This window comes from Pleurodeles waltl, chromosome 3_1 (assembly GCF_031143425.1).
Source record: "Pleurodeles waltl isolate 20211129_DDA chromosome 3_1, aPleWal1.hap1.20221129, whole genome shotgun sequence".
Lineage (NCBI taxonomy): Eukaryota > Metazoa > Chordata > Amphibia > Caudata > Salamandridae > Pleurodeles > Pleurodeles waltl.
In genome coordinates, this window is record NC_090440.1 from 1605244219 (window position 1) to 1605271752 (window position 27534).

General features: G+C 45.9%; 1 protein-coding gene across 4 annotated transcripts in view; it reads right to left on the bottom strand.

The window, feature by feature from the left end:
* The window catches only part of COBLL1 (cordon-bleu WH2 repeat protein like 1), a 483290-nt gene that overhangs the window by 314246 nt on the left and 141510 nt on the right, over nucleotides 1–27534 (bottom strand). For all 4 annotated transcript variants that reach the window (XM_069225250.1, XM_069225248.1, XM_069225246.1 and 1 more), the window contains exon 2: nucleotides 838–922. In XM_069225250.1, coding sequence (XP_069081351.1) covers nucleotides 838–843 — 6 coding nt within the window. In that variant the 5' untranslated portion in view covers nucleotides 844–922. The remainder of the gene's footprint in view (nucleotides 1–837; nucleotides 923–27534) is intronic.

Genomic DNA, 27534 nt, shown 5'->3' on the forward strand with positions numbered 1-27534 from the left:
CAACATTCTAAACTTGCATTGACTTCACCACGCTCTAACACTTATGTCTCAGTTCTACAGAGTCCACCAGGAGCCAAAGGGGTTCTGCCTTTAATAACTCACACAACACTACATAGCTAATGCAACATATACTTTATAAACGGTTAGAACACAGAGGTCTGGGTAGCAGGCCTTAGTGCACTCAGAGTCGGTCGAAAATCCAGCACCATCAGTTACAAAATGTGAGGGTGAACATGCAAAAAGAGGCATTTGCTTACATACTGTCTTTGATGTTCAAAACCATGTCCACTTTTTCCTTTTAAAATACAGTTACAATGGCCAGCCATAAAAAAAAAAGAAATTCTGTTTAAGGCTCTCTGCTTCACTCACCATGCACGCTATAATCTTCCTACTAGCTACCTCTAGGCTAAAGTTTAATGTTGTCACCTCAGAAGGTTGGTTCCTCTTGTCTTTATGGTCAGACTGATCATTCCTTGCTGTAAGAGTGAAGGAAACTGAGGCCGTTCTTTTAATGTACAATCAAGCCAAGGATCAGAAGAATGCACATCTTTGACAAACTCCTGGGCTTCAGGAAAGCACTGAAGGCATAACCTTTTCAATAAGGGTACAAGTTGGGCGGTGTTCCGCCCATAAGTCATTCAATACCAGGACAGCATTTGGTTAACAGAGCGCTATACAAAAAATCGGCAACATAACTTAGCTATTTTACTTCCACAAGAGTTTTAATTATGCAGGGGGAACGGTCAGCCATTTAAGGACCAGGCTGTGAAAGTTGTTCAACATCAAAGGTTAGATAAATCAGACAGTGTGGCACTTTTCTTTCTTTTCTTTTCTTACCCGCATCCCAGCACAGCTTTGACCCAGCAATCGAACCAGACGGGATTATCGATCCCTGATCCAGGTCTCTATTCTAGGGAGTAACCTGTGAAGACAGAAGAGAATGATGTTAGTAGCGCCTACAAGCCACGTTTCATGCACTTATGTAGGTAAAATTCAGCAAAACGATCAAGAAAAACTCCAGAAGTTAGTAGCCCACTGCCCATAGCACACCTAGGCAAGCTGTTAGTTGAAAGAAATAATAAAGAGGCTTCATGCAAAAATAAAATTATAATAATAATAAAAAATGGGGAACAAGGCAAAAACATTTGTGAACAGTAAAGCACCATAGGCATACATCTCAGACAGACAAAAAAATGCACTGTGTAATTCCAATCCAAATACACAGTTCTGTCAAAGTTGAATCACAGGAGAAATCGTTCAGCGACAATAGTATGAGGTTTCCAGAAGGCTTGCTCAGGGAACATTCTCCGGAGCAAAGAAGTAAATGAAACATCTACAAATTATATTACTGAAAGCACAACACTACAGTTATCAAACCAGCACTGGCTACATCTTTCTTCATAGTTGACAAATAATGGGAGGCATGCCGAGGCTAAACAACACAACTGATGGTCTCCAGACCGTGTTAAATCCATGATAGTGGGTTTGCCCTGTGGGGTGGGTTTGCACAGTACTTTGCTGGGCATGCACGGAGCACTGATGCGAGTACACAAAGCACAGTCCAGCATGTGAATAGCCTAAGATAAACCTAGCAGAGAGCTATGGCGAAAGATTCACATTGAGGGTTTAAGTGTCAGGCTTAGGGTCTACACTACCGTATGGTGTGAGGGAGTGCAGTGCATCATAGCAGGGATATGACGGTGGGTGTATGGTTGACTGAGCATGAAAATAGATGTGTACAGTGTGAATGAATGCCAGAGTGACTGTAATCAGCATCTACAGAGCTTGTATCAAAAACTGTGTCAGGCTATTTTTAGTAAAATATTATCGCTTGCCCTATGAAGCTTTAGCAGGTTCTTTAAAATACAGTTAAATGGAACCTTGTAGTCTACAAGTACCAAGATTCTAATTTACCCAACTGTAAAGTGATGGTTTTCAGGAGTGATAGCTCCTATTCAGTTTTCCTAAGGGCTTCGTCTTGTTCGTTCCAGCAGGCATGAAGAGTGCTAGAGCGCACTACTTTTACCAGTGCAGTTGGAAACAGCTGTCCTTTCAACTGAAGCACAGGGGCTGAGGCAGGTATTCAAGGTTCATGTCACAGTGCAAAGGAAGCAGAAGATTTGGTGATTTTTAGGATTGCAAATACATTTTTCTACTTGATATTCAATAAATTAAATGCCATAAATAATGCACTGCTTGATTTGAATCTCAAATACCATGAATGTCAGCAGCTTGAAGGTCCTTTTAGACTAGAGTGGTGCCACCGCCTGCAGGTAGAAGAGGTTCATAAGAAGAGACCTCCTGAACCATGATTCCTTCTGCGACTTGTAATAGCAGAGCAACACTGTCAAAAAGAAAACACCAAATAATAAAACAAAATCAACCCCAAGTGCGGCAGCTGGGTTGCTCACTGGGCCTACAAAGCAACATAAAATGAGGATCCAATGTACGAAGAGTCTGCTAATATAAGAGTACATTCAAAATGAGGAAGCAACAATCATCACCCTTGCATCTGTGTAGGTCCTGGATCATTTGACCAAGGACTGCGTTTCTCAGCTATTGGTTACTATCACCAACACTGCAAAGAATTTACAGTGGAAGAGCTACACTAAATGTTTTCAGAAAAAGACGTGCATCAATCACACTAGATGGGAAGCTTCATCATCAGGATCCCTCCTCCCCAGCATCTGCTCATGCTTCTAAGCATATTCATTACAAGCTCTCACTGTTAACGATTGTGTACATGTCCTAAAGTCAACCCTAGAAGTAAAATGTAAAGATTTGCTTTAGTCTCTCTCACACTTGCACCAGATTAAAAACAAGACTGGATTGGGTGACCGGTTGTTTAAGAAACCTCCCTCAGCTCTAACTTAAAGGTGAAGAGGAGATTTCTTAAACAACCAGGTACCTCCTGGTACATATGCTAACATCACCCAATGCACAAGTAACATAGGGGGTGATTCCAAGCTTGGCGGGCGGCAGGAGCCGCCCGCCAAGCGGGAACCGCCAGAAGACCGCCGCGGCGGTCATTCTGGGTTTCCCACTGGGCTGGCGGGCGACCGCCAAAAGGCCGCCCGCCAGCCCAGCGGGAAACACCCTTCCACGAGGAAGCCGGCTGCGAATGGAGCCGGCGGAGTGGAAGGGGTGCAACGGGTGCAGTAGCACCCGTCGCGAATTTCAGTGTCTGCTAAGCAGACACTGAAATTCTAAGTGGGGCCCCCGGGGCCCCACGACACCCCATACCACCATCCTGTTCCTGGCGGCCGAAACCGCCAGGAACAGGATGGCGGTATGGGGGTCGGAATCCCCATGGCGGCGCAGCAAGCTGCGCCGCCATGGAGGATTCCCCTGGGCAGCGGAAAGCCGGCGGTACACCGCCGACTTTCCGTTTCTGGCCGCGGCTGTACCGCCGCGGTCAGAATGCCCAAAGGAGCACCGCCAGCCTGTTGCCGGTGCTCCCGCGGACCACGGCCCTGGCGGTTTTTACCGCCAGGGTCGTAATCAGGCCCATAGTTCTTAGTTCTGGTCGAGTTGTAGTACTTGGAAGACAGAACTGTTCTACTCTAATAAATCTTTCACTCTCTTTCTGTGTTCTTTATCCTGGATTTTCCTACTCAGCAAGGGAACTAACACCACTGCCCAATATTATGATCTAGATAGGCGGGGGCACTTATCTTTGTTATGGGAGTCTGTCACAAAGACTGCATTTCCCTCACCAAGGCTGGGTGCTGGGTTAAAAATCCATTCCTCTGCCTCCAATGAGAGAGAACATACAGTGGAAAAGTGGACCAGGCTCATAGTTAAAGCCATTCCCATCAGTGGATCGCAGCAGCTGTGCACATGGTGGGTGGTGGAGGAGGCAGGTGGTCATGTTTAACACCCCATTTAGCATGCTTCTAACACTAGTTTAGTTAAAAACAAAAGGCAACACGTGCTCCGGCATTCAAAAAGTAAAACCGACATCTAAACTGATTCAGTGCTGGAGGAAAGATTAGCAACTACCATTCAATCGAGCGTGGCCACAAGGAACAGGAAAGTACATTAGAACTGCTTTAATCAGAGAAACCAGAAGATGAAAATTAAACCACAAATTAAAACTATACACATCTTCAATGATCTGCCATCCTATTAAAGATAAAAGTATAGTAAAAAATATACCTACCAAAGGAATGGTTAGTGCATTTATTAACCTTTAATAAGGTGGGGTAAACGCCAGGTAGGATGCTCACATGTTGCCTGCACGTCACTCTGCTGCCTTGTCCTCACTTCTTCTTTGCTGACAATATTGTCCCACTTTCACACCATTCCCTACTTCTAGTACTACTGACCCTGATTACAAAAAAAAGACAGCAGCAGGTGTAGTGGGGAACCACAACAAAAAGCAATTTATTTGCAGTTCATAAAATTCGTGATCGGTGGCCATACCCAGTAGGTTAGATGGAGGTGCACCTAGTTACTGTCATAGCTTTGCTTGGATATCTCTGGGTCTTCTGTGCACTACAGGCACTCACAGTTTTATCTCTGAAACTGCCAGACTCCTAGTGACAGGGTTGCCCAGGTTCATTGGAATCTACTCTAGAGCTTCCACCTTCATCACTGGTACTCCTTGACCCCAAGTGATCGCCTCCGGAGCTGACTCCTCTTTCATCCTCCCTGGTGATGGTTTCTTTCTTTGGCTCCTCAACTTACACTAATTGATGGTGCAAAATCTCAAAGAGAACCCATTAGTGGCTTGGGTGATCTTCTCAATGGCACACGTCCCCTTTGTCTTCTCTTGGATGGCAAAGCAGACTGGCTAATTTCATAGCTGAAAGGATCTTCTTCCCCAGTAACTGGCAGTGAGTAGACTTCCAATGGTATTTCATTCCTCAAGTTCCTGTAAACGGCTAAGTCAGCAGAACTATATCACCACAGGTCTATCTCACACTTCGTTCAGTGGCTGCTACAGAAACTATGTAGCTTCTGTGTTCCTGAAGATTGCTCTATTGGGGCATCTACTGGTGAAAGCATCCCGCCCTCTGGTGTCTCTGTAATTTCTCACATAGGCAGCTAGGCACAGGTGCCATCCCCAGCATGGACTCATGAGGAAGGCACCAATGGTAGGGCTAGATCACACAGGTCTGAAAGAAAAATGTGATTGCCTTCAGGCAAGGTAGATTCAGCAGCATTTACAGCATTCAGGTATTGGTCCAGAGTGTATTCTGGTGCCTGTAGTAAATCTGATTGCATCCTTTGTATCATTAAAGTGTTGGTCTCCACTGCGTCAGACAGTGCAGTGGGCAGTTCCCAGAGTAATAAATTAGACAGTAATGAAAAGCAATTGAGTCTGGCATTACATTTAAAGCTGCTATAGGCTCGACATCCATCAAAGTGCCTTTCCTTTAGCAGCACCTGCTTGTGTAGAGCCAAACATACTTCCATTCAGCACCAAGTCTCGCCTGTTCAAAAGGTTAGTGTTTAGACTCTCCCCCACTTCCTTGAACCCCAATAGCGAAAAACGTAACTCCCTGTTGTTGGTTTACCCTTGGATATTCATTATTAAAGTCCACATAGCGCTTCCCCCTTATCAGGCCCATGGAAGTCAGTGTCTTCTTTGGTCAAGTTTGGACAGATTTATTTTGAAAGAGTAGATTAAGAGCGGCAGGGAGAATCTTCTACTGCTGTCAAAAGATTGGAAACACTGAGCTGGCCCCATCAAGTTTCCTTGTGACTGAGAAATTGATCATTGATTTGGGAGTGTTTTTTCAGGTCTTCAAATTGCATACAGACAGTATAGACACGAGGTACAGGGGATCAGAGCTGATAGTAAGTCTAAAGATATAGGGGGTTATTACAACTTTGGAGGAGGTGTTAATCCGTCCCAAAAGTGACGGTAAAGTGACAGATATACCACAAGCCGTATTCCGAGTCCATTATATCCTATGGAACTCGTAATACGGCTGGTGGTATATCCGTCACTTTACCGTCACTTTTGGGATGGATTAACACCTCCTCCAAAGTTGTAATAACCCCCATAGTGTGGGTGAGTACAGTGTAGATGGTTTTGTCAGCTGGATCTTTCCTCCTTGCTGACAGAACAGGTTAATTTATGATCTATATACGAGCATGATTGGCCAAGACGTTTTTAAACAAATGAGGCCGCCCTGGAAAAAAATTCTTGCATCTGGATAACAGACCCTTTGCTCACCAAACCGCTTTTATAATTAGGATACACCCGAAATGTGCATGTTTTTTATAACTTAGTTTGTGATTAGGTCATGTGCACTGCTTTCATGAGTGTATCACAGCCCATATCAACAAAGGCTAATTTATGATGCTGTCCAATTAAATTTCAAAATTCTTCAAATTTGATTTTCTGTTTATCAGATACAGGGTCAAGTCTGCCACTATTTGAAAGAAAGTCAATCTCTGTATATCACAGCCTATGCAGCGATGAGGTAGATAGATGCATACACTTGCATAACGTTAATAGGGAAAAAGCTTAAAATGACCCAAGTCTGGCATCAGTAAGTAGCTCATCCTGTCCTGATATTTCCTTTGCATTCTGAAACTTTTAGTCCTTCAATTAGATGGAGAATAATCAAAGTACATGTACCAGAACAGGCAAGTAATTCCTTGTTAAGCTAATTGGTGGTCAGAACATTTATAAAAAATAAGCCAATATGCTTATTTTGATCTCTTACATGTAATATGTTAGAAATATAGCAGCTTTATTTTTGTGATGCAAATTAAAAAACAAACACGCATGCACTAACACAAATCAAAAACATGCTCGGTTTATGTTCAAAATGTGTCACAAAAATACAGACAAAAATTGAGTGTTTGTCGACCAAAGGGGATATGGCGAGAAATTATGCAGAAATCTAATCGAATAAAACATTTGGCAGATAAAAGTGTGACAGGTTATACATGAGGGTCGGGTAGGAATGTCGCACCCCTTTCTTGATTTGTTCCCGCCCAACGATATGCCTTTCAATAGGAGATGGACTGTAAGACAAGATGGAACAGTACCACATATTGAATACAAAATTCTCTACCTTACATTAGAAGGAAATGGCAAGTCACTGAGACGTTCCTATAAGATCAAAGAACTCTATAGTTGCTTGCAGCGTCTTTTAACCAACAGTATTGTATTCCTTACTCTTCCCCAAAAGCTTAAATCTCTGGTCTCCTGCTCCTTCGTATTGCACTTTAAACGAGGAGTCTAGTGTGAAAATAAATACAACACTACGTATGCTAAACTGTTGCAAAAACATAAGCAGCTTCATGCAAGTCAATTTCAAAGAGGTCTGGTAACATGCCGAGTAATTTGTGTTCACGTAATGAATTGTAGCCCAGCAAAAATAAACACATAACTATTGATGGCCCCTACTGGCAATTCAATGAAACAAGTTTCAGATGAGTGGAAAGCTAGTATTCCCTTTCATTCTTTAAGCATTGTGGAGGGCTGATACTTCATTTTCTTATTACAGGTGTCCAGTAATGGTACACAAAAAAATTAGAGGTAGGCTTTAATACATCTTTTGCACGGCTCAATTTAACACATATGGCAGCGGTTATTAACCTGCGGTTCGGGGACACAAGTGGGGACCTAAAAAATACGCAGAGGGTCCGCGACAGCTTAGAAAATGAAATCATTTTACCAGAATAATAGTGTCTGTAAATGAAGAAGCAACATTTAAAGTTGAAAAATTTTAAACGTTCAGTAAGTGCCAAAAAAAATGTTACATTCGAGCCAAACAAATTAAGCTAGTATTCTCAGGCTAATTTGCAGAGTAGTGCAAGTCCATCATACAGAATACAGTATGGAAGAGGAGTGGCCTAAACTGAATTTAGAAAAACTTTCCCATTAAAATTAAAGTTCTGATTTTTTTTAAACATTTGTTTTAAATAAAAATGTGTAATCCTTTAGGTATTTGTTGATTTGTTTTGCATTTCAAATCATTGAATATGCTTATGCAGGGGATCCCGACTTCCAGTAATGGCTCAGGAGGGGTCCGCATATTCCAATAGTAATTTAGTGGGTTTCCCCAGGTTCCAGTAATGATTAAGTGGGGGTCCAAAGAAGTCAAAGGGTTAAGAACGACTGACACATGGCATTATGGGAGTTGTTACAACTTTGGAGGAGGTGTTAATCCGTCCCAAAAGTGACGGTAAAGTGACGGATATACCACCAGCCGTATTACAAGTCCATTATATCCTATGGAACTCGTAATACGGCTGGTGGTATATCCATCACTTTACCGTCACTTTTGGGACGGATTAACACCTCCTCCAAAGTTGTAATAACCCCCTAAGTGTCCTTTCTATAAATTGAGGCTATTACAACTCACAGAATAGTTCTGTGACTATATGGGAGGTTACAGGTGTAAGGCAAAAATCTTTTATAAGTTCACAGAACCCCGAGGTAACTTGCAACATCCTTATAAAGTCAGCCAGAAAAAAGCTCAAATCATTGAACTCTTGCTCCTTCTAGAGAAAGTGTGTGGTTGCAAAATGTTGAATAATTATAGTATCTGTAATGCGTCTGTTAGCTGGCTCTAGTGCCAGCATTAAGAAATAATAAATGCACTGTAAATAAGTTATTACTGTTAAGTAGTTACGTAGGTTTCTTATTAGAGGTGACTAGTAATGGTGATGTCACTGCTAGACTGCACACAGTGATTACAGTAGAATTCAATATACTTCAAATAAGAAATCAGCCATACAATATATTCTTGGGTCCCCAGTGATAAAAAAGTTGAACTGAAAAGCATGATACATATACTAACCTACATTTTTGCTTGCTTAGGAATATCACAAAAATGCAAGTGAAATTGAATTATTTGGCAAAACTTTACAAAAACCGGGTCCAGATCGGCTCATATTTAAATAACCTCTGTTAGAAGGAGTGCACACCTACACTTTGTGTCTTCACTATAACACACACGAACGAACCAGTTCAAAATAAAAAGCAACATACAAAATACAAATCAATGATAAAGAAGTGTTTTCCAAATGCACTAGATACCTAAATTATCGCAGGAAGCTACAGCATATCCATACGTTGTACTATTAATACTGTACCATGAAACACGTGTCAGTTTCAGGGAATAATGGTCACTGGCTCCACATCTTAGGGAGACTGCTGGCAGTACTGAATGGCACAAATAGCAGTGGAAGACTGGCTCAGCTATTCTCTTCAGTCAGGGTCGAGCCAGAGACCCTGAGAGCTCTGCTGGTGGGTTCTTTCTGCTCAGTAGTTACCGTCCTTGTCCTTTATTTCTGTGTGGAAATTATGACGCCAGCTTGCCTGACCCGGACCATCATCTTCAGAGCTTGGGTTCAAGAGACTGAAGTCTCAGGCGGTCATTATGAAAATGTCGGGAAACACCGCCGACTGCCGTTGTGCGGTGAACATAACCTCGCCGTTGGCTGGGAATGGAAACCCGCCATATAATGAACGAAATCCCCACCCGCCAAAAATCACCAGACCACCACTCCCTGCCATGACCCTGTTGGCAGGAATCCCGGACCTCCCCGCCCAGCCACAGCCAAGCACACCCACATCCCTCCCTCCAAATATTGATGCACAAATCACCCTGGCGGACAGTGGAGGCCGGATGACCATTGGCGGCTGCGACCGCCACGGGTGGCAAGTGGACTCAACAGCAAGAAGTGCACATATTGGATAGGCGTATGACCCACACACCTGACACACATCTAGAACCCCATAACACACCCCCAGACACACCCCACAATCCTTTGCAACAAAACCAGGACAAGAGGATGGAGAGCACCAGAGACAGACAGCGAACGCCAGCATACAGGAGACGCACACCGACCCACAGAAGAGCACCCTCACCTCGTTCCCAGCCACGACACCATTCATCACACTCACCATGTCCCCTTCCAAACATCCACGCTTCACCGAAAGTGAATTAAGGACCATGGTTGACGAGATCTTGAAGGTGGAGCCGCAAATATTCGGGGCAGAGGTACAGCACAGACCCATCTCAAGGAAGATGGAGCTGTGGCAGACCATTGTGAACAGGGTCAATGCAGTGGGACACCATCCACGCACCAGGGACGACATCCAGAAGAGATGGAGCGACCTGCGGGGAAAGGGCAGGGGCATGGCATCAAGGCACCACATCGCAGTGCAGAAGACTGGGGGAGGACCGCCACCAACACCACCCGACTACACTGACTGGGAGGAAAAGGTACTGGTCCATCATGCACCCAGAGGGACTCACTGGAGGAATGGACTCTGGTAAGTCATCAACACATACCCCATATCCAACACACCTGAAATGCATGCACCACCCCACCACACCAACACCCACCAGGACCAACACCCCACCCAGGCATCAGCCACTACATCCACCCCCTGCATGACCACAAACCCACTAACAGGCGCACATCCCTCCGGCTGTGCACAGTCACCCACCCCTGCACGTACCCACAATGGAACTACACCCTCCACCACAATGCAAACCCACACTGGCGCAAAATGCAATGTCAACCTCACAAAGGCACCCTGAAAGGCCACTGAAAGTAACACCAGCACAAATTAGCCCAGTCTTGTGCACCACAAACGTTCATGCAGATGTAACAGACATGTCTATGTCCCCCAACAGGCACCACCACCCATGCAACCCTAACGGACGGGACAAGGAGTGCCACTGCCCCCCAGGGAGACAGAGGCACCTCACAGGACACTGGTGAAGGATCCCTGGACACTGATGAGCAGGCAGGCCCCTCACACAGTCCTGGACTGTCACCATGCAGCAGCCCCACCCAGGAAACCACTGTCACCCCTACCACCCAGTCAAGACCAGCAGCCCAGGGAAGGCGTCCCAACACAAGTGTACCCAGGCCACAGACTGTTGGAACACAGGTACAGAGGTCACAGTCTCCCACTCCCAACATGCAGGAAGGTGTGGGCCCCAGTACAAGTGGTACTGCCAGACCTGTGCAGGGGACACAGGCACAGGGGGCTAGGGCAAGTGCAAGGGTGGCAGTGGGCCAGGTGGGAGGCCCCAGGATGGATGCAGCAGCCCAGGACGTGATATCAAAGGTATTGGGCGCCTACCAACATACCCATGACAGGTTGGCACAGATTGTGTCCACCTTGGAGCACAGTCAGAGGATGCAGCAGGAACATCACCAACAGGCCGTGGAGCAGTGTAAAGAGTACAATGCCACAATGCCACCATAGCAGGAGCACTGCTGCAGCTGGTCAAAAACCAGTCTGACACCCACACCGGACAAGAGGCCCCCACAACAGCACCGGACAACCAGCAGCAGATGACCTCAGCAGCAGAAACATCTTAGGAACCACCCTCACAGGAAACACAAGGGCCTACCATGTCATACCCTAAAGGTCAACAGCAGGCGCCCAAACGGAGCCTCAAGCCAAGATATGGCACTAGAACCCCATCTAAGAACAAGGTCCCCTCCAATAAGTAACTCTGCAACAATATGCACAGCAACCATCTCACCCAATCACCAACCACACATTGCTAAGAGGCAATATGAAGTACTGTTAGCCAAGATGGACCCATCAAAACTACCAACGAGGCTGCCACCATGTTGGTCTTGAGGACACCCCACCTTACAACTTGCCATCACTATAAATAGCACTATTCACTCACTTCAACCAATAAAACACATTTCACACCTGTAACACTGTCCCCTGTGTTAAATTGTGATCAAAGTGAAGTATGGATGCAACTGGCAGAGAACAACTTTATTGACAAATCTGTGCATGAAGGGAGTCCTGTGTGCCTAAATGGTGGCAAGGAGGAAATGCATATAAGTGGGCCATGTTTCACCTATCTTTACCAACACCCCCTATATGACTGAGCACACTGACAGTATTAGTCACAAACCCCAATGACAGGCCCAAATACCAGCCAGTTACTGGAAGTAGAGTTATATCAGTTGTTTCCTGGAATTGACATCTTCCCCTTCCTCATCATCACCATCACTCTCGTCACCTCTCTGAGGTAGCTGATCAGGACCTATAGCACCCTCCACCTCCAAGAGGGGGATAGAATGTCTCACTGCCATGTTGTGCAGCATGCAGCAGGCCACCAATATTCTACAAATCTTTTCAGGCCCATAGGCCAGGGAACCCTCCGAGATATGTAGACAACAAAATCTAGCCTTAAAGAGACCTATAGTTCGCTCTATTACCCTCCTAGTACGCACATGGGCCTCATTGTAATTCCTCTCTGCATCCGTCCTGGGATTCCTCACTGGTGTCAGGAGCCAACGCAAGTTTGGATAGCCAGAATCACCTAGAAAATGGTACAATACAGAGTTGTCATTGTTATGCCCCTTAGTCAGACAGGCTGGTTGTCTGCAATGTGTCAGTTAGTGACAGGCACACTTACCTATGATCCACACTCTGTCCTCTTGTAGTTGTTCCATCTTCAGTGGCACACTACTGTTCCTCAACACAAAGGAATCATGGACTGAACCTGGAAACATGGCATTCACATGTGAGATGTACTGTTCTGCAGTACATACCAACTGGATGTTAATGGAGTGAAAGTTCTTTCTGTTCCTGTACACCTGTTCACTCACTCTTGGGGGGGGATGATCGGTATGTGGGTGCCATCGATGGCACCTATCACATGGGGTATGTTGGCAAAGGCATAGAATTTAGACTTGATGGCAGGGAGGTCAGTACTTTTGTCACGCCGCTGCGCGTGGCACGAGCCGAACATTTGGCTCGGGCCGCAGCACGCGGTCATAAGATGCGCCGCGCCCCCAGTCTGCTCTGTACCTTACGAGGCCCCAAATTGGGCATGGGGCCTCGTTCTTTTTTAGCGCACCGCGTGTCTAGGCAGGTCTGACCCCCCACTCACCTGTTCTTTTCTTCTTTTTTCTGGACATCTGGTTGTGCCTTCTTTTATCTTTTTCCCCCTTTCCCATAGTACCCTTCTCTTCCCAGCATTCCTTGTTCCCTACTCTCTATGATTCCTAGTCCATTCTGTTCTATGTGCTTTTCTCTATCTAAGATGGAGTCCTTTTACTTCCTGTTGGTTGTTTCCTGTTTGTTGGTATTTAAGGGCTGTGTTTCTTTCTCTCCTTGCGCTGCAACACTTTCTGTTTGGATGGTGTCTTCGCTCCTGCTTCCTTGTATTCCTGTGCTGATTCTTGTCGGTTCCAGTGTATTTTCCTGTATTTTGTTTCTGCTGTTACCTATTCTTTTTGTTCCTGTTGCAGGATTCTATCTTTTTGGAGGTTTTTTTCCCCCTTTTAGTTTTTTTTTCCCCTCTGGCACTACTCCTGAGGGACACGGCCTGTTCTTGGCGTACCCATTGCCTGCAGCACCGTGGCTACCAGAAAGAGTCGCCCCTACTTGTGCCAAGGCCGAACATTCCAGAACAGGATCCACGCCACTCGCTCTGCGGCCTCCAGGGTAAAGAAGCACGTAAGTCGTGACAGATTGCAGCGCCCAATACTCCCGACGTTGTCTAACAGCATGAATCATACAGTGGTGGCTGCTGCCCAATCTCTTCTGGCAACCATTCAGCAACAAGCTCAGGAACTACAACAATTACGCAATGAGAATGCTGCTTTACGACAAGCTTTGGCCTTTCGCAGTGCGGATGTACCGGCCGTTTCCACCTCTACACCTCGTTTCTCCGGTGAACCAACTAAACTGCGAGAGCTCCTTGATGCATTGACGGTGTATTTCGCCTTCCGACCTACCCAATTCTCCCACGACAAGACAAAGTTGGGATATCTTATCAGTGCGTTATCCGGTCCTGCCTTGGCCTGGGCAACCCCAATGGTATCCTCCAATGACCCAGTATTATCAGACTATTCCACTTTCGTGAATCGGTTTAAACAGATGTTCAGTTGTCCAGGATTGGAGGCCTCTGCAGAAGAAGCCTTATGTGACATCCAACAAGGCTCACAAGATGTCCTCCAATATATTACCCGCTTTCGACAGCTAGCGGCTGAGACCACTTGGGTGGAACGAACTCTGGTGACTTTATTCCGTAGAGGACTGGAAGAGGAGATTAAAGATGAGTTAGTACACTCCACCCGAGTTGAAGATCTTCATGGTCTGATGGATCAGGCTCTTTCCATTGAATACCGTCTCCAAGAACGACGTATGGAGAAGAGAAAGAGTAGAGGAGCTTCTCAGCCAAGCACTTCACGTGTCTTTATGCATCGTCCCGAGGAACCTCGTCCTCCCGCCAGAGACACCGAAGGCGAACCTATGCAAGCGGATACCACTCGAGGCCCACTTTCCGTTAGCGAGCGGGAAGACAGACGTAGGAAAGGATTGTGCCTGTATTGTGGTGCTGCCGGCCACATGCTTCGTACCTGCCCCGTTCGTCCTCAAAGGCCATCGGGAAACGCCACTTCCCGTCCTCTGTAAGAAGGGAGGGGACGGGATCATCAGCTATACCTTCCATCAGTTCATTCAAGGACAATGCCACGACTTTGTTTATGTTACCTGTGACGCTACATTTACCGGACGGCCGTCAAGAGAGAACAATGGCTTTACTTGACTGTGGTGCCAGTGGCATATATATGGATAAAACTGGCCACGACTCAACAAATACCCACACGACTCAAAGAAATCCCAGAACAAGTTCACACAGTGGATGGGTCCTTAATATCCTCTGGTCCAGTTGATACCACCATTACGACACTGAGTTTACAATTCAGAAACCACCAAGAACACATCTCATTTGATTTAATATCATCCCCCAATCATACTATAATTTTGGGAATTCCGTGGTTCATAAGACATAACCCTTATGTAAACTGGGAAACCCGGACTATTTCCTTGTCCTCACAGTTTTGTCATGAGAACTGCTTTGCTTCAGACACTTATTGGTCACCCAAGAGGTTGATGCCCACTGAAATTACTACCAGATGTTCCATCAATACAGTTCAAGGTGTCCCCGATCACTATCTAGAATTTCAAGATGTGTTCCAAAAACCAACCAGACCTGTGTTACCTCCACATCGAGATTACGATTGTGCTATTCCCTTGGAACCCGGAGCTATCGTTCCCTTTGGGAGGATGTATTCACTCACGGAACCTGAAAGGGAAGTTCTAAAGGAATATCTGCAAGAAAACTTACATAGTGGTCATATTGTACCATCGTCCTCTCCGGCAGGGGCTCCCCTCTTTTTTGTACCCAAGAAGACGAAGGATCTTCGTTACTGCCTGGATTTTCGGGGTCTAAATAAAATAACTATAAAAGACCATTATCCTTTGCTCCTCATCAAGGATATACTAGAGGCAGTCAGAGGGGCTCAACGATTTACAAAATTGGATCTTCGTGGAGCCTACCACCTTTTGCGTATTAAAGAAGGAGGTGAGTGGAAGACTGCCTTCCGGGCCCCTTTTGGTCATTATGAGTACAGAGTTATGCCTTTTGGTCTCACTAATGCCCCCTCCATTTTCCAAAGATTTATGGAGTCTGTGTTCTCTGATCTCTTGAACCATACGGTCGTCATCTATTTAGATGATATCCTTATTTATTCTAGACGTCCTGAACTACATTCCTCTCACGTGAAACAAGTCCTCCAAAGACTCCGGGAACATCAACTGTCCTGTAAACCAGAAAACTGTGATTTTGACAAGACCGAAGTCAAATATTTGGGATATCACCTTTGTCCCACTGGAATAGCAATGGACCAGGAAAAGGTACAAGCCATCCTAGACTGGCCATCTCCTTCCTCTATTAAGGAAACGCAATGTTTTCTATGATTGGCTAACCTTTATCGGCAGTTCATCTTAGACTTTGCAGAACAAACCAGCCACATAACTCAAACATTAAAAAAGGAAAATTTAAACAAAGGCTTTGTCTGGACAATGGCGGCTGAAAGGCTTTTCAGAGTCTAAAAAAGGCCTTCACTCAAGCACCGATATTGAGACACCCAGATACTAACAAACAATTTATTGTTGTTACTGATGCTTCCGAAATAGCCTTTGGAGCTGCCTTACTCCAACAACAAGAAGATGACGGTCTTGAACATCCTGTGTTCTATTTGTCCCATGTACTCTCTGCATCGGAACAACATTACTCAGTACTTGAAAGGGAGTTGTTAGCTCTGAAAACAGCCTGCCTAGAGTGGAGACAGTTTCCTATGGGTTCCAAAGAGCCGTTCGAGGTGAGAACAGACCATCGTAATCTACAATGTTTACGTAATTTTTTATGCCAGAACAGTTGTCAGGCTCGTTGGGCCTTTCTCTTCAGTCAGTATGACTTTTATGTCACCTATATTCCTGGATCCCAAAACGTTCTGGCTGATGCTCTGTCTCGCCGTTATCCAGATTGTACTTCTACCCCATCTCAGTATCTACTTGACACCCAGTAAAATCATCAGAGTAGCTCAGTCTTTCCTGGATGAGGTACAACTGGAATATTCTAACCTGACTGATCAAGAATTAAAGAAACTGAACATATGTAAAATGCAAGGGTATTATTATTATTATAAGAACTTGTTGTTTCTCCCTACTAATGGAGTAAGAGAAAAGGCACTACAAATGTGCCATGATTCACCGGTCGCTGGTCATAGAGGCATTAAGGCCACACAAGAACTACTCTCACGATCTTTCTGGTGGCCTTCCTGGAAATCGGATGTCGAAAAATACGTGCAGGCTTGTCCCATATGTGCTCAAGTAAAGATCCCCCGTACCAGACCTGCAGGATTACTACAACCATTACCTGTTCCACCGGCTCCCTGGCACACCATTTCTACTGATTTTATGTGTTCATTACCTCCATCGGCAGGAAACCGGGTTATCATGGTCACCATAGATTCCTTTATTAAGATGGCTCACTTCACTGCCCTGAAAAAACTACCTACGTCCCAAGAACTAAGTCAGATATTTATCCATCATATTTTCCGTCTCCATGGACTTCCACACAGCATTGTATCTGACAGGGGACCTCAGTACATCTCCCGGTATTGGAAACATTTTTGTAGGACACTGAATATCAACATAGCATTATCATCGGGTTTCCATCCTCATACCAATGGACAGACTGAGCGTCTCAACCAAGGATTGGAGCAGTACCTTCGCTGCTTTTGTAATTCTACCCAGATCAACTGGAACACTTACCTTCCTATCGCTGAATTCTCTTACAATAACACTGTCCATAGTGCCTCCAAGGTCCCTCCTTTTTTCTGTTCTTATGGCTATCATCCTACCTCTTTTCCTACTACTCCTCAGTCTGCCTCTTCTCTTCCTGCTGTTACTTCATTCTCCAGACGACTTTTACAGATCCATAAATTGATTCGAGCTAACTTGTTGAACACCAAGAGATACATGAAGAGAATAGCAGACAAGAAGCGTAGGGATGCTCCAGAATATCACCTTCAGGATAAAGTCTGGCTTTCGTCAAAATGTTTACCTTTACGCCTTTCTCAAAATAAGTTTACACCTCGTTACTATGGTCCTTTCCGTATCCTTCAGCTGATTAATCCTGTCACTGTCCGTCTTCACCTGCCTCGTACCTGGAGGATTCATCCGGTCTTTCATGTTTCTCAGCTCAAACCCTATGTCCCTGATCTTTACTCTCGTCAGTTTCCCTGTCCTCCTCCTGTGTTAGTGGATGATGTACCTGAATATGAGGTACAAGAAATTCGTGACTCTCGTATCTTTCACAAACGTCTTCAGTATTTGATTCATTGGAAGGGTTACCCTCTCAGTGAATGCTCTTGGGAAGAGGCATCTTCTGTTCATGCACCTCTTCTGATTCGCCATTTTCACCGCTTGTTTCCACACAAACCTGGGAACCTGGACCTTCGGGGGGGAACCTACTGTTGCGCTGCTGCGCGTGGCACGAGCCGAACATTCGACTCGGGCCGCAGCACCCGGTCACAAGACGCGCCGCGTCCCCTGTCTGCTCTGTACCTTACGAGTCCCCAAATTGGGCATGGGGCCTCGTTCTTTTTTAGCGCACCGCGTATCTAGCCAGGTCTGACCCCCCCACTCACCTGTTCTTTTCTTATTTTTTCTGGACATCTGGTTGTGCCTTCTTTTATCTTTTTCTCCCTTTCCCATAGTACCCTTCTCTTCCCAGCATTCCTCGTTCCCTACTCTCTATGGTTCCTAGTCCATTCTGTTCTATGTGCTTTTCCCTATCTAAGATGGTGTCCTTTTACTTCCTGTTGGTCGTTTCCTGTTTGTTGGTATTTAAGGGCTGAGTTTCTTTCTCTCCTTGCGCTGCAACACTTTATGTTTGGATGGTGTCTTCGCTCCTGCTTCCTTGTATTCCTGTGCTGGTTCTCATCGGTTCCAGTGTATTTTCCTGTATTTTGTTCCTGCTGTTACCTATTCTTTTTGTTCCTGTTGCAGGATTCTATCTTTTTGGAGGTTTTTTCCCCCCTTTCAGGGTTTTTTTTTCCCTCTGGCACTACTTCTGAGGGACACGGCCTGCTCTTAGCGTACCCATTGCCTGCAGCACCGTGGCTACCAGAAAGAGTCGCCCCTACTTGGGCCAAGGCCGAACATTCCAGAACAGGATCCACGCCACTCGCTCTGCGGCCTCCAGGATAAAGCAGCATGTAAGTCGTGACAACTTTGGGGAAACCTCACATAGGACTGCAGATGCCATACAAATGCATTCAGAAATCTTGTCAGTACCATGCTGAACATTGGCTGTGACAACCCAGCACCCATGCCCATTGTCACTTGAAATGAGCCCGTGGCCAGGAAATGGAATGCGGAGAGCACCTCCACTTCAGTTGGAATGGCATGCTGATTACGATTTTCCAGAGTTAGTGCAGGATCCAGTAATGCACAAAGGTCCTGAATTGTTGCACGTGTGAGTCTGTAAGCGATTATGATCTGACGCTCCACTGTGGTCCTCATATCCACAATTGGTCTGTACACCGATGGTGCCCTTCCTCACCACAAGGGTCGGTACCTACGAGGGATAGCAAAAAGGTGGGATGAAGACACATACATAGGCACACTTATCATTTGTGCACTGCATTGTTCAATGTAGTGTCTCTTAAATAACTGCTACCTGACAGATACACATGTACATCGCAAGGAGGGAAAAAGTATTTCATGTGTGCTGCAATACTGAATGGACAGAGGCCTAGCTGCTTCATGTGGTTAGTAGGGCCTGCATTGTGAGTAGTAATTAATTCTAGATGCGTCGGTCATGGCAAAATGTCTGCCCACTGTAATTCTGCCCTTTCGTTGTGGAAGTGACCTCATTCCGCTAGCAGTTGACGTCACAGCGAAAGGCAGTGTTTACTGCTGTTCGCACCCTCATTGGTTAACATGGATGCCAATGGGGAATCCTGGCGTATCATGATTGCTGCCGGCGGTGACAGTGCGCACCGCCGCAGAACGTACGCGCATTCGTCTTTGTTTGATCACTTGACTCCCTGAGCTCGTGCGGACAGGTACTCCACTGTGGCCTGCCTCTGGCTATGGATGTGCCTTGTGTTGCAGGGGAAAGTGCTCCGGCCTTCATCAAGGAGGAACTGGAGAAGCTAGTTGACGGGGTCCTGCCCCTGCACGCAAAGCTGTACGGACGGCCAGAGGTACAGGTGAGTCTGGGTTTTGGGGTCACTGTGTGTGTGTGTAATGGATGGTGTTGATTGCACATATGTGTGAACCTCTGAGCCTGCATGGGCCATGGTGCATGGCATGCTGCGTGCGACTGTCCTGTATGACTGAGAGTACTGTCCGTCCCATAGTGGACGATTAGCCAGCTGTTCCTTTTGTGCAAGTGCCTGACCTCTGTGTTCCATTTCTGTATCGCCCTTTTAGGTCAGCGCCCACCAGAAGAGGGCACATTGACATGCCATCGCCAAGGGGGCGCGGAAATTGGGGGTCTACAACCGGCGGAGCACCCACTGTAGAAAGAGGTGGGAGGACCTCTGGTGCTGGGCGTGTAAGATCACTGAAGCTCAGCTGGGGAAGTCCTCCCAACGTGGAAGAGGTGCCCGTCGGGCACTGACCCCCCTCATGCGACGGATCCTGGCAGTGGCGTACACAGAGCTGGATGGGCGCTTGAAGGCTGCACAGCAGTCACAAGGGGGTGAGTACTAATTTCACATACTTCAGTCTCGAAGGATGTCTGGGTGTGCATTAGGGTTCATGCTGTTTAGGGGCAGGGACTTTGACTGGTGTCCATCTACTTTATGGTCCCCAAAGGATGTAGGGGGTGTCTTTGTCAGGTTTCACATACGTCGGCTCCTTAGGTATTTCAGGGGATGGGTGTAGAGCAGTATTCTGGTCAGTAGTCAGGGGCATGGCCATGGGCATAGTGAACGGCTCTGCCTGTTGGGTGTGTCTTCTGGGTGGGTGTATGTCTGGCCATTATGTCCCTGCATTCAGCTACTTACAAGTGTCTCTCCTGTTTTATCTCCCCATCCCTGTTCTCTTGTGTTGGTTTGGTACAGCATCAACATCAGGCGAGGGAGCTGAGGCACCGGCAAGTGGGGAGGCAGAGGCCCACGGATCCTCAGAGGCAGAGACAACCGACGTCCAGGGGACCAGTAGATGTGAGGGCGAGGGGAGTTCCACAGGGGAGGCTACTACCACAGGAGGTAGTGACTCCGAGACCTCCTCCGATGGGGGCTCCCTGGTGTTGGCAGACCCTAGTGGCCACACCACTACTGTGACATCTTCAGCCACCCCCCATTCCATCACCGCCCTCCCTTCTGATCCCCACTGAGTTGCCCGTGCCCACCCACCCAGAAAGGTGGGCGTCTCCTTCGCCCCAGTCACCTCCTCCCCTGCCCCAGTCAGCCCTGCTGCCCTCACAGAGGAGGCTATTGACCTCCTGAGAACCATCTCTGTAGGGCAGACAACCATCGTCAATGCCATCCAGGGGCTAACATCAGAGGTGCAGCAGACAAATGCCTATCTGGATGGCATTCATGGTGCAGTGTCTTCCCTACAGATATTCACCCCAGTTTAACTCCACGGCCATCTGACAACAACACTCCGTCCTCGGACACTGTAGCCGAACACAGTTCTACAAGGTCAGATACCCCTTTGGTGAAGGACCACTGAAACAGATTTGCTGGTGCGAAGTACGTAGCAAGAGAAGCCGCAAAGTCAATACAACCAGCGATGCACTTCAGACCAATAGGTGAGCAGGTTGGCCCATAACTCCTCCTGGTTCTCAGGGCACTTTCTGGCCAAATTGTGTGCAAGTCCTCATTTTTGATAAATAGCCATCTGGGCACCACCTAGGGCCTAGGAGTAGACGGAGGTCGCTTGGGTGCTCAGGACACACTCAAGCTGGGTCCTGGTGCGGGTTCAAGATGGTGGAAGCCTGTTATGTCCCTGTGGCTCTAAAACAGAAGGACAGCAAACTAGCCCTTGCAATCACTACAGGTAGTTGTGGGTATAATCGTAGATGCAGGGCTCAACAGCAGGGTTGGCCTCTGAGGGTTCAGGAAGGCTCCAGGCAACAGGACAGTCCTTCCAGGTACAGCAGCAGTCTGGCAGAGTGCACAGCAGGACACAGCAGTAGGCAGTCCTCTGACAGTCCTTCAGCAAGTCCAGTAGTGAACTGAAGAATGGGTCAGATGGTCCTATTTTTATATCCTAGTGCCCTTCTCCCGAAATGTGGGTGAAGGTCCTGGAAAGGTTCTTTGAAGTTCTAGGCATTCCCCTGCCCTGGCCCCAAGCTGGCTGGAGACAATTTGGGATTGATAGGCTTTTTGTGAAGGGACAGGGCAGTCCATTGAGGTGAAAGTAGGGCTGTGCTCAGCGTTGCCCCTATCCTGCGAGTTGATGGCCCATTGAGACATATCTAATCTTACTACTGTGTGATTGTCTGGGAGGAATTCACAAAGCCTAAATGTCCCCTACACCCAGTCATGAGACCCAAGACAGGCTGAAGGCACAAAGGTCTAAGGGCAGGAAAATGCCAACTTTCTAAAAGTGGCATTTTCTGAAATGTCATGAACATTCCTATGTTACCATTAAAGATTGTTTATCGTTACAATTCTATAGGTACCAAACATGATATACCTACCGCCTCTCAAATTAAGAATTACAGTTTATGAAATGTAATAAGGAATCCCCAATGTTATCCTAAAGGAGGGGTAGGCCTCACAGTAGTGAAAAAAACGAGTTTGGGAGTATTTTACTACCAGGGCATGTAAAACGAAAAGTACGTCCTACCTTTTAATTACACAGCATCTTGCCCTATCGGCTACCTACGGCCATCTTTAGGGGTGACTGATATGTAATAAACGGGGATTTTCAGGCTTGGCAAGGGGGTTTAAATCCCAAGTCGACTTGACAGTGTGACACTGCATTCAGGCTACAATAGCAGGCCAGGGACATGTTTTAAGGTACTACCTAAGTGGGTGAAACAATAAGTGTTGCAGTCTCACAGGTAGCATTTAATTTACAGGCCCTGGTAAACCACTCTACAAGGAACTTGTCAGTAAATCAAATATGCCAATTGGGTATAGACCAATGTGTCCATGTTTTAGGGAGGGAGACAAAGCACTTTAGCACTGGTTAGCAGTGGTAAAGTGCACAAAGTCATAAGGCCAGCAAAACAAATTCAGCAAAAAGTAGAAGAAATAGGAGAACAAAGGTAAAATGTTTGGGAGTGACCCAGCAGAGAGAGTCAGGTTCAACAAAGGTCAGTTGGATCACCTTATGCTCTAGAACAATCTACTACAAATTCTCAACTTGTCTGTAACCATTGCCAGTTCGGTCCAACTATCTTTGTGAATTTACCATTCAGTCCCAGCAGAATCACTGATTTGATGCCAGAGAGTAGACTATTTCGCTGCCTCATTTTGAGCATAAGAGAGTATATGGACAGGCAGTGCCACCAATTGGATAATTAAACACTATAGGATTAAAGTATGAAAATGAAGGGGTCCACAAAGATGGTATTTAAGAGCATAGCTGTAGAACTCATTAGTATAGAGAGGGACAACGGAGTGAGGAACTAAGGATAGAAATACGTTCAATTCAGGAAAGACTAAAAACCCATAGTAGGACTGAGGCAAAGACAAAGGATTAATTTTAATACATTTTAAAAAATTAAATTTCCAGGTACTATTTTTAATGCAGTGTTTTCAGAGAACAGCTGTTCCTCAAACACCACACAAGGGTCATGGTGCACAAGACTACACAAGAGGGCACTAGAAGAATTCTAGAAAGGCAGGAGCCTCTGAAGGACAGGGCTTGCCAGTCAGTCACCGGTCTGAAAGACCGATCCTTGCCACAGCTATTGAGCAAACTGATATTCCTTTCTGTTTTAGGAACAGATTTTTTTTGTAGTGCGGGGAGAAGCGCGTCTAAAGAAAACGTGTTTGTAGTTGCACTCTACTGTGAAATAACAACTTGGCTTGGTGTTGAGTCAATTTATTGTTGACTACACTGTACATAAGTATTATTTGTAATCTTCTACCACCGTTCATAACTGAAACCAATGCAAAAAACAAAACTATTATTTTACTTTAAAAATAAATAAATGAACGTATATTTGCATATGAAGTTAAACTAGTTTTCAAAAGTAATCAAATTGGCGCTTTTAAGAAAAATGACAACGATCAATCTGCAATCGATATATATAATAAATTATAAAGTTTGGATTACTGAAATGAATAGCCGAATTTTCTGTTCGAATAGCGTTAAAATGACGCGACTAAATTGAGAGATTGCAGATTTATAAAATCTGTAGTCACGGAAGAAGATTTGATGACCTCTTGGAGTCTACGTGCTGCGCGCGTGCCATGGAAGAGGGGCTGCGCTCGGGACTTCGCCGTGAACATGCTCAAACCAGTCCCGCGCGTCTCCGTCGCACCACCTGCTCTCAACTGGCCCTTTCATGTGTGTTCAATGAGCAACGCTGCGGGAACTGTAAAATATGCAGGTGTAACTCTTATGGGTTAAGGCAATACACGCTGTTCAAAGAACGGCGCGCTCTAACAGAAAACATACGAGCAACAACTGCCAGGCCTTCAAAAGAACAGACCTTCCTTGAACCGCTAACCACTTTTGCAGCACTGCGTTTAGTTTGTTCGCTCTGAGTGGATGCAGTATAAAACTGCACATCTGCTGGATTTATAAAACATGTATGTTCTCGGCAGTTTAAATGGGCTTCCAGAGTGTGAACAGAATTTCCCAAGCAGACCCACTGCATAGCTTGTATCCCAGTGCATAGCTTGTATCCCGCTTTTGGAAGGGATAAGAGCACAATCACCCATGGCATAGGCCTGAAAAGGATCCACATTCCAACTAGTCGTTCAATGTCACATTCCATTACCTCTTTGAGCACTGCTGACTGTATGTCAAAATGATATATTTTTTAATAATAGTGCTACATTCCGCCCTACTGCAGTTTCTAAGAGCTGTAGGAGATGTTACTATTATCCAATTCCACCTCGGAAGAATGGTAAATTGAAATGACCTTGTTAATCTATTTCTATTATATTATATTGTGGGTGTTTCACCCTAAGGTCTTCAATACATTTCCGGTTTTTCAGCCAAAGTTTCGCTGTAATAAATTCTATACTGACGTCATTTTATAATTCTTATATTATATACCACCCGAAGTTTAATATCAACCTCTACCTGAAGGCACAGACATCTGAACAATATAAACATCAGTTTTAATTGGACCCAAATACAATTTCAGGTGCAGAAAAGGAATTAGGAATATAGTATAGAGGGCCTGGAACCTATATAGGGATGGGTAAAATTACTTCTACATGAAGATGAGATGACATCTTATTCTTAGCTTGCAATGCACATCACCCCGACTCCAGAGTTTATTCTCAAGAAGCAAAGCCCGGGGCATTCTGAGCACATTACCACGCACTGTATATCCCCATGGGGGACACAAGCCGGAACAGGACTGGGGGCATTCCTCTCGGCGGTCACGCTTCCAGCGATGAAAGGAGAACAGAAACTCGCTTTAAACAGCCCCAGAACAGGAATTGTGTTGTGACTTACGCAACTCTCCCACATGCAAAAGCCCAGGGCTAGACGGCTTTCCAATCACCTTCTATAAACCTTATGCAGACCTTCTGATCCCGAAGCTAGCTGAGTTGTACACCAGAGTATTGGCCTCTGGGCTTCTACCCTATTATATGTACGAGGCGCTTAGTTTCCCTTTCGAAACCAGACAGAGATCCTCTGGAGGTCACTACTTGCAAGCAACAAACCATGATGGGAAGTGATTACAAAATTCTTTGCAAATTACTGGCGACGGGTCTGCTAGAGTACGAGCATACTTTAATCAAGAAAGATCAAAATGGATTCATACCTAGCAGATCCAAATCTCTCAACCTGTGAAGGCTGCATCGACTGCCGGAAAAAGCTCAGTCCCAATGGATCCATGCTTCGTCTTAGACCTTGAAAAGGCCTTTGCCGTGCTGAACTGGGACTTTATGTTTGCGTCTGAAAACAGGAGTATGGGAGGCAAGAAGTTTCACCTGGTTAAACCTTTGTACACAGAGCAGACAGGTTTAAAATTGGCCAGCTGATCTCCACCCGCTGCACGGTGGGCCGCAGTACATGCCAGAGGTGTCCACTCTCGCCACTGCTTATTGCGTTGGGAATGGAGCCACTGGTGCAGCATCGGCATCAGTCTGGAGCAACCTGGGGTGTTTCTCTTCGGGGTGAAATGCATGTAGGAGCCCTGTATGAGGAGGATGATCTCATTTATGTCAGGGACATATGAACCAGAGTAGATGACATGACTAGCACATTAAGCGCCTCAAAAGCATCCGCGGCCTTAGGGGTAAATTAGTCTAAAACCTGCCTGCTTTCATTACACTCTGACTGTCCGGCTCATGCAGTAATTGTTGATTCTCATCGTATCAAATGGGAGGCCCACACGTTCCGCTACTTGGGCATTAATGTATAACATGTTCAATGCAATTTCCACACTTCGGCCACAGATCACCTTATGCACTGGCTTCCACTCACTGCAGGGCCGGTTGGCTCTCTCCAAGATGGTGATGCTGCAGAGGTTGCTTTGTCACTTTGTAAATTTGCCGGTCCTTGTGCCTCGCACCGTTTTCCACTCATTAGAAGGAATGATGGCAGACCTGATATGTGACAAGGGAAGACATATAACTGCTAAACCCAATCAGAAAGTGTCCATGGGTAGAGGAGGACTTGGAGCTCCGATATTTGAGCATTACTATATGGCAGTGCAGCTCCAATGGCAAGCTCGCTTGCGGGTCACAATTTGATGAAGGCGTCCACAGTGCTCTGGGGGGAAGCCTTGCACAGTGTGTGGAAGCTCTTCACCGGAGGACCCTACTGCCACCAACTCCCTGCTTCACATAGCCTATCACAGTTACCGATGGATAGGATTCTAGTTGCTGAATTAGAGTGATCCTGGGGCATGGTGGCCTCCGAGCCTGCTGCACATCCACTCACTCAGACATTGTTCACCTTAGGATCTGGATTGCAAAATGGATACCAGACCAGACAGTAGACCTTTTATCAACTCTCCAGCAGAAGTGGGAGTGGATCTGGGGTGCCCACTGATGTCCAAGGAATGAGATAGAGCACTCATATCTGTGCTAGATTTTGTGTAGTGATGCTTTCAATATATACCGCACAATATCTTACACAGAGTTTATTCGACACCGGCCAGAATCCATGACCTTTACCCTACATCACTCAGTTGCCCCAGCTGCCATACCCCCAGGTGGACATCTTGCATATGTTTTGGGTTCGTCCAGTTCGAGAGGAAATATTTTACTTGCAAAAACGCCCTATAGACACAGACTTGGACAACTTAATCCATACACTTTGGAGGGGCCAGAGGAGGACACTCACCCACCATAGCCAGGTATGTCACCACTCTCGCAACCTTAAGGTAAGTCAGTCAGAGGCAGATTTCCGTCCTTGCATTTGCCCCTTTCCGTGCACTGGGGGAATCAGATACAGCAGAATCACTGAGCCTTTTGCAGACACTACACCATTAACTCTAAAACATGCAGGGTATGATGCTAGACTCTTAGTTACTGATGCTTTCCTTTACTGTGTTTTTTCTCTTTTTACTATTTTGAATCATCAAGAGTTTGTGTTCCAGTATGCTCCATATGAACACTGCTCACTATCTGTCAATGTAGTTGCATTGTCAGTGATTTACTGTGACATCACACCGTAATGTTAGTTGACCAGTTGCTGAAAAACTCAATAAAGATGGTTAAAAAAAAACACACGCACAGCTTGTTCCTAGTTGATATGGTAAACAAGTTCTTCTAGTTGGGATGACCCTGAAACCATTGTTGTTGTGAGTCATTAGGCAGAATGCTTTAAAAAAAACAAAAAAAAACAAAACTTTTTTTTATCGTGGGACAGTATGGTATGATTCGAAAATTATAACCAATGTGGCCAAGGGCACACATTTCCAGATCTTCATGCTCCTGAAGATTCTGCTGATGGTATGAGCCAAGGACCAGTGAAGCACAGACCACCAGAAACTGAAAAAGCTACCAAACATTCTAAAGGTAGTGCTCTCAGATCCAATGTTGTACGATATGAGCTGCTGAAACCAACAGGCTGCTGTCAGTGCTGCTGGAAAATTTACA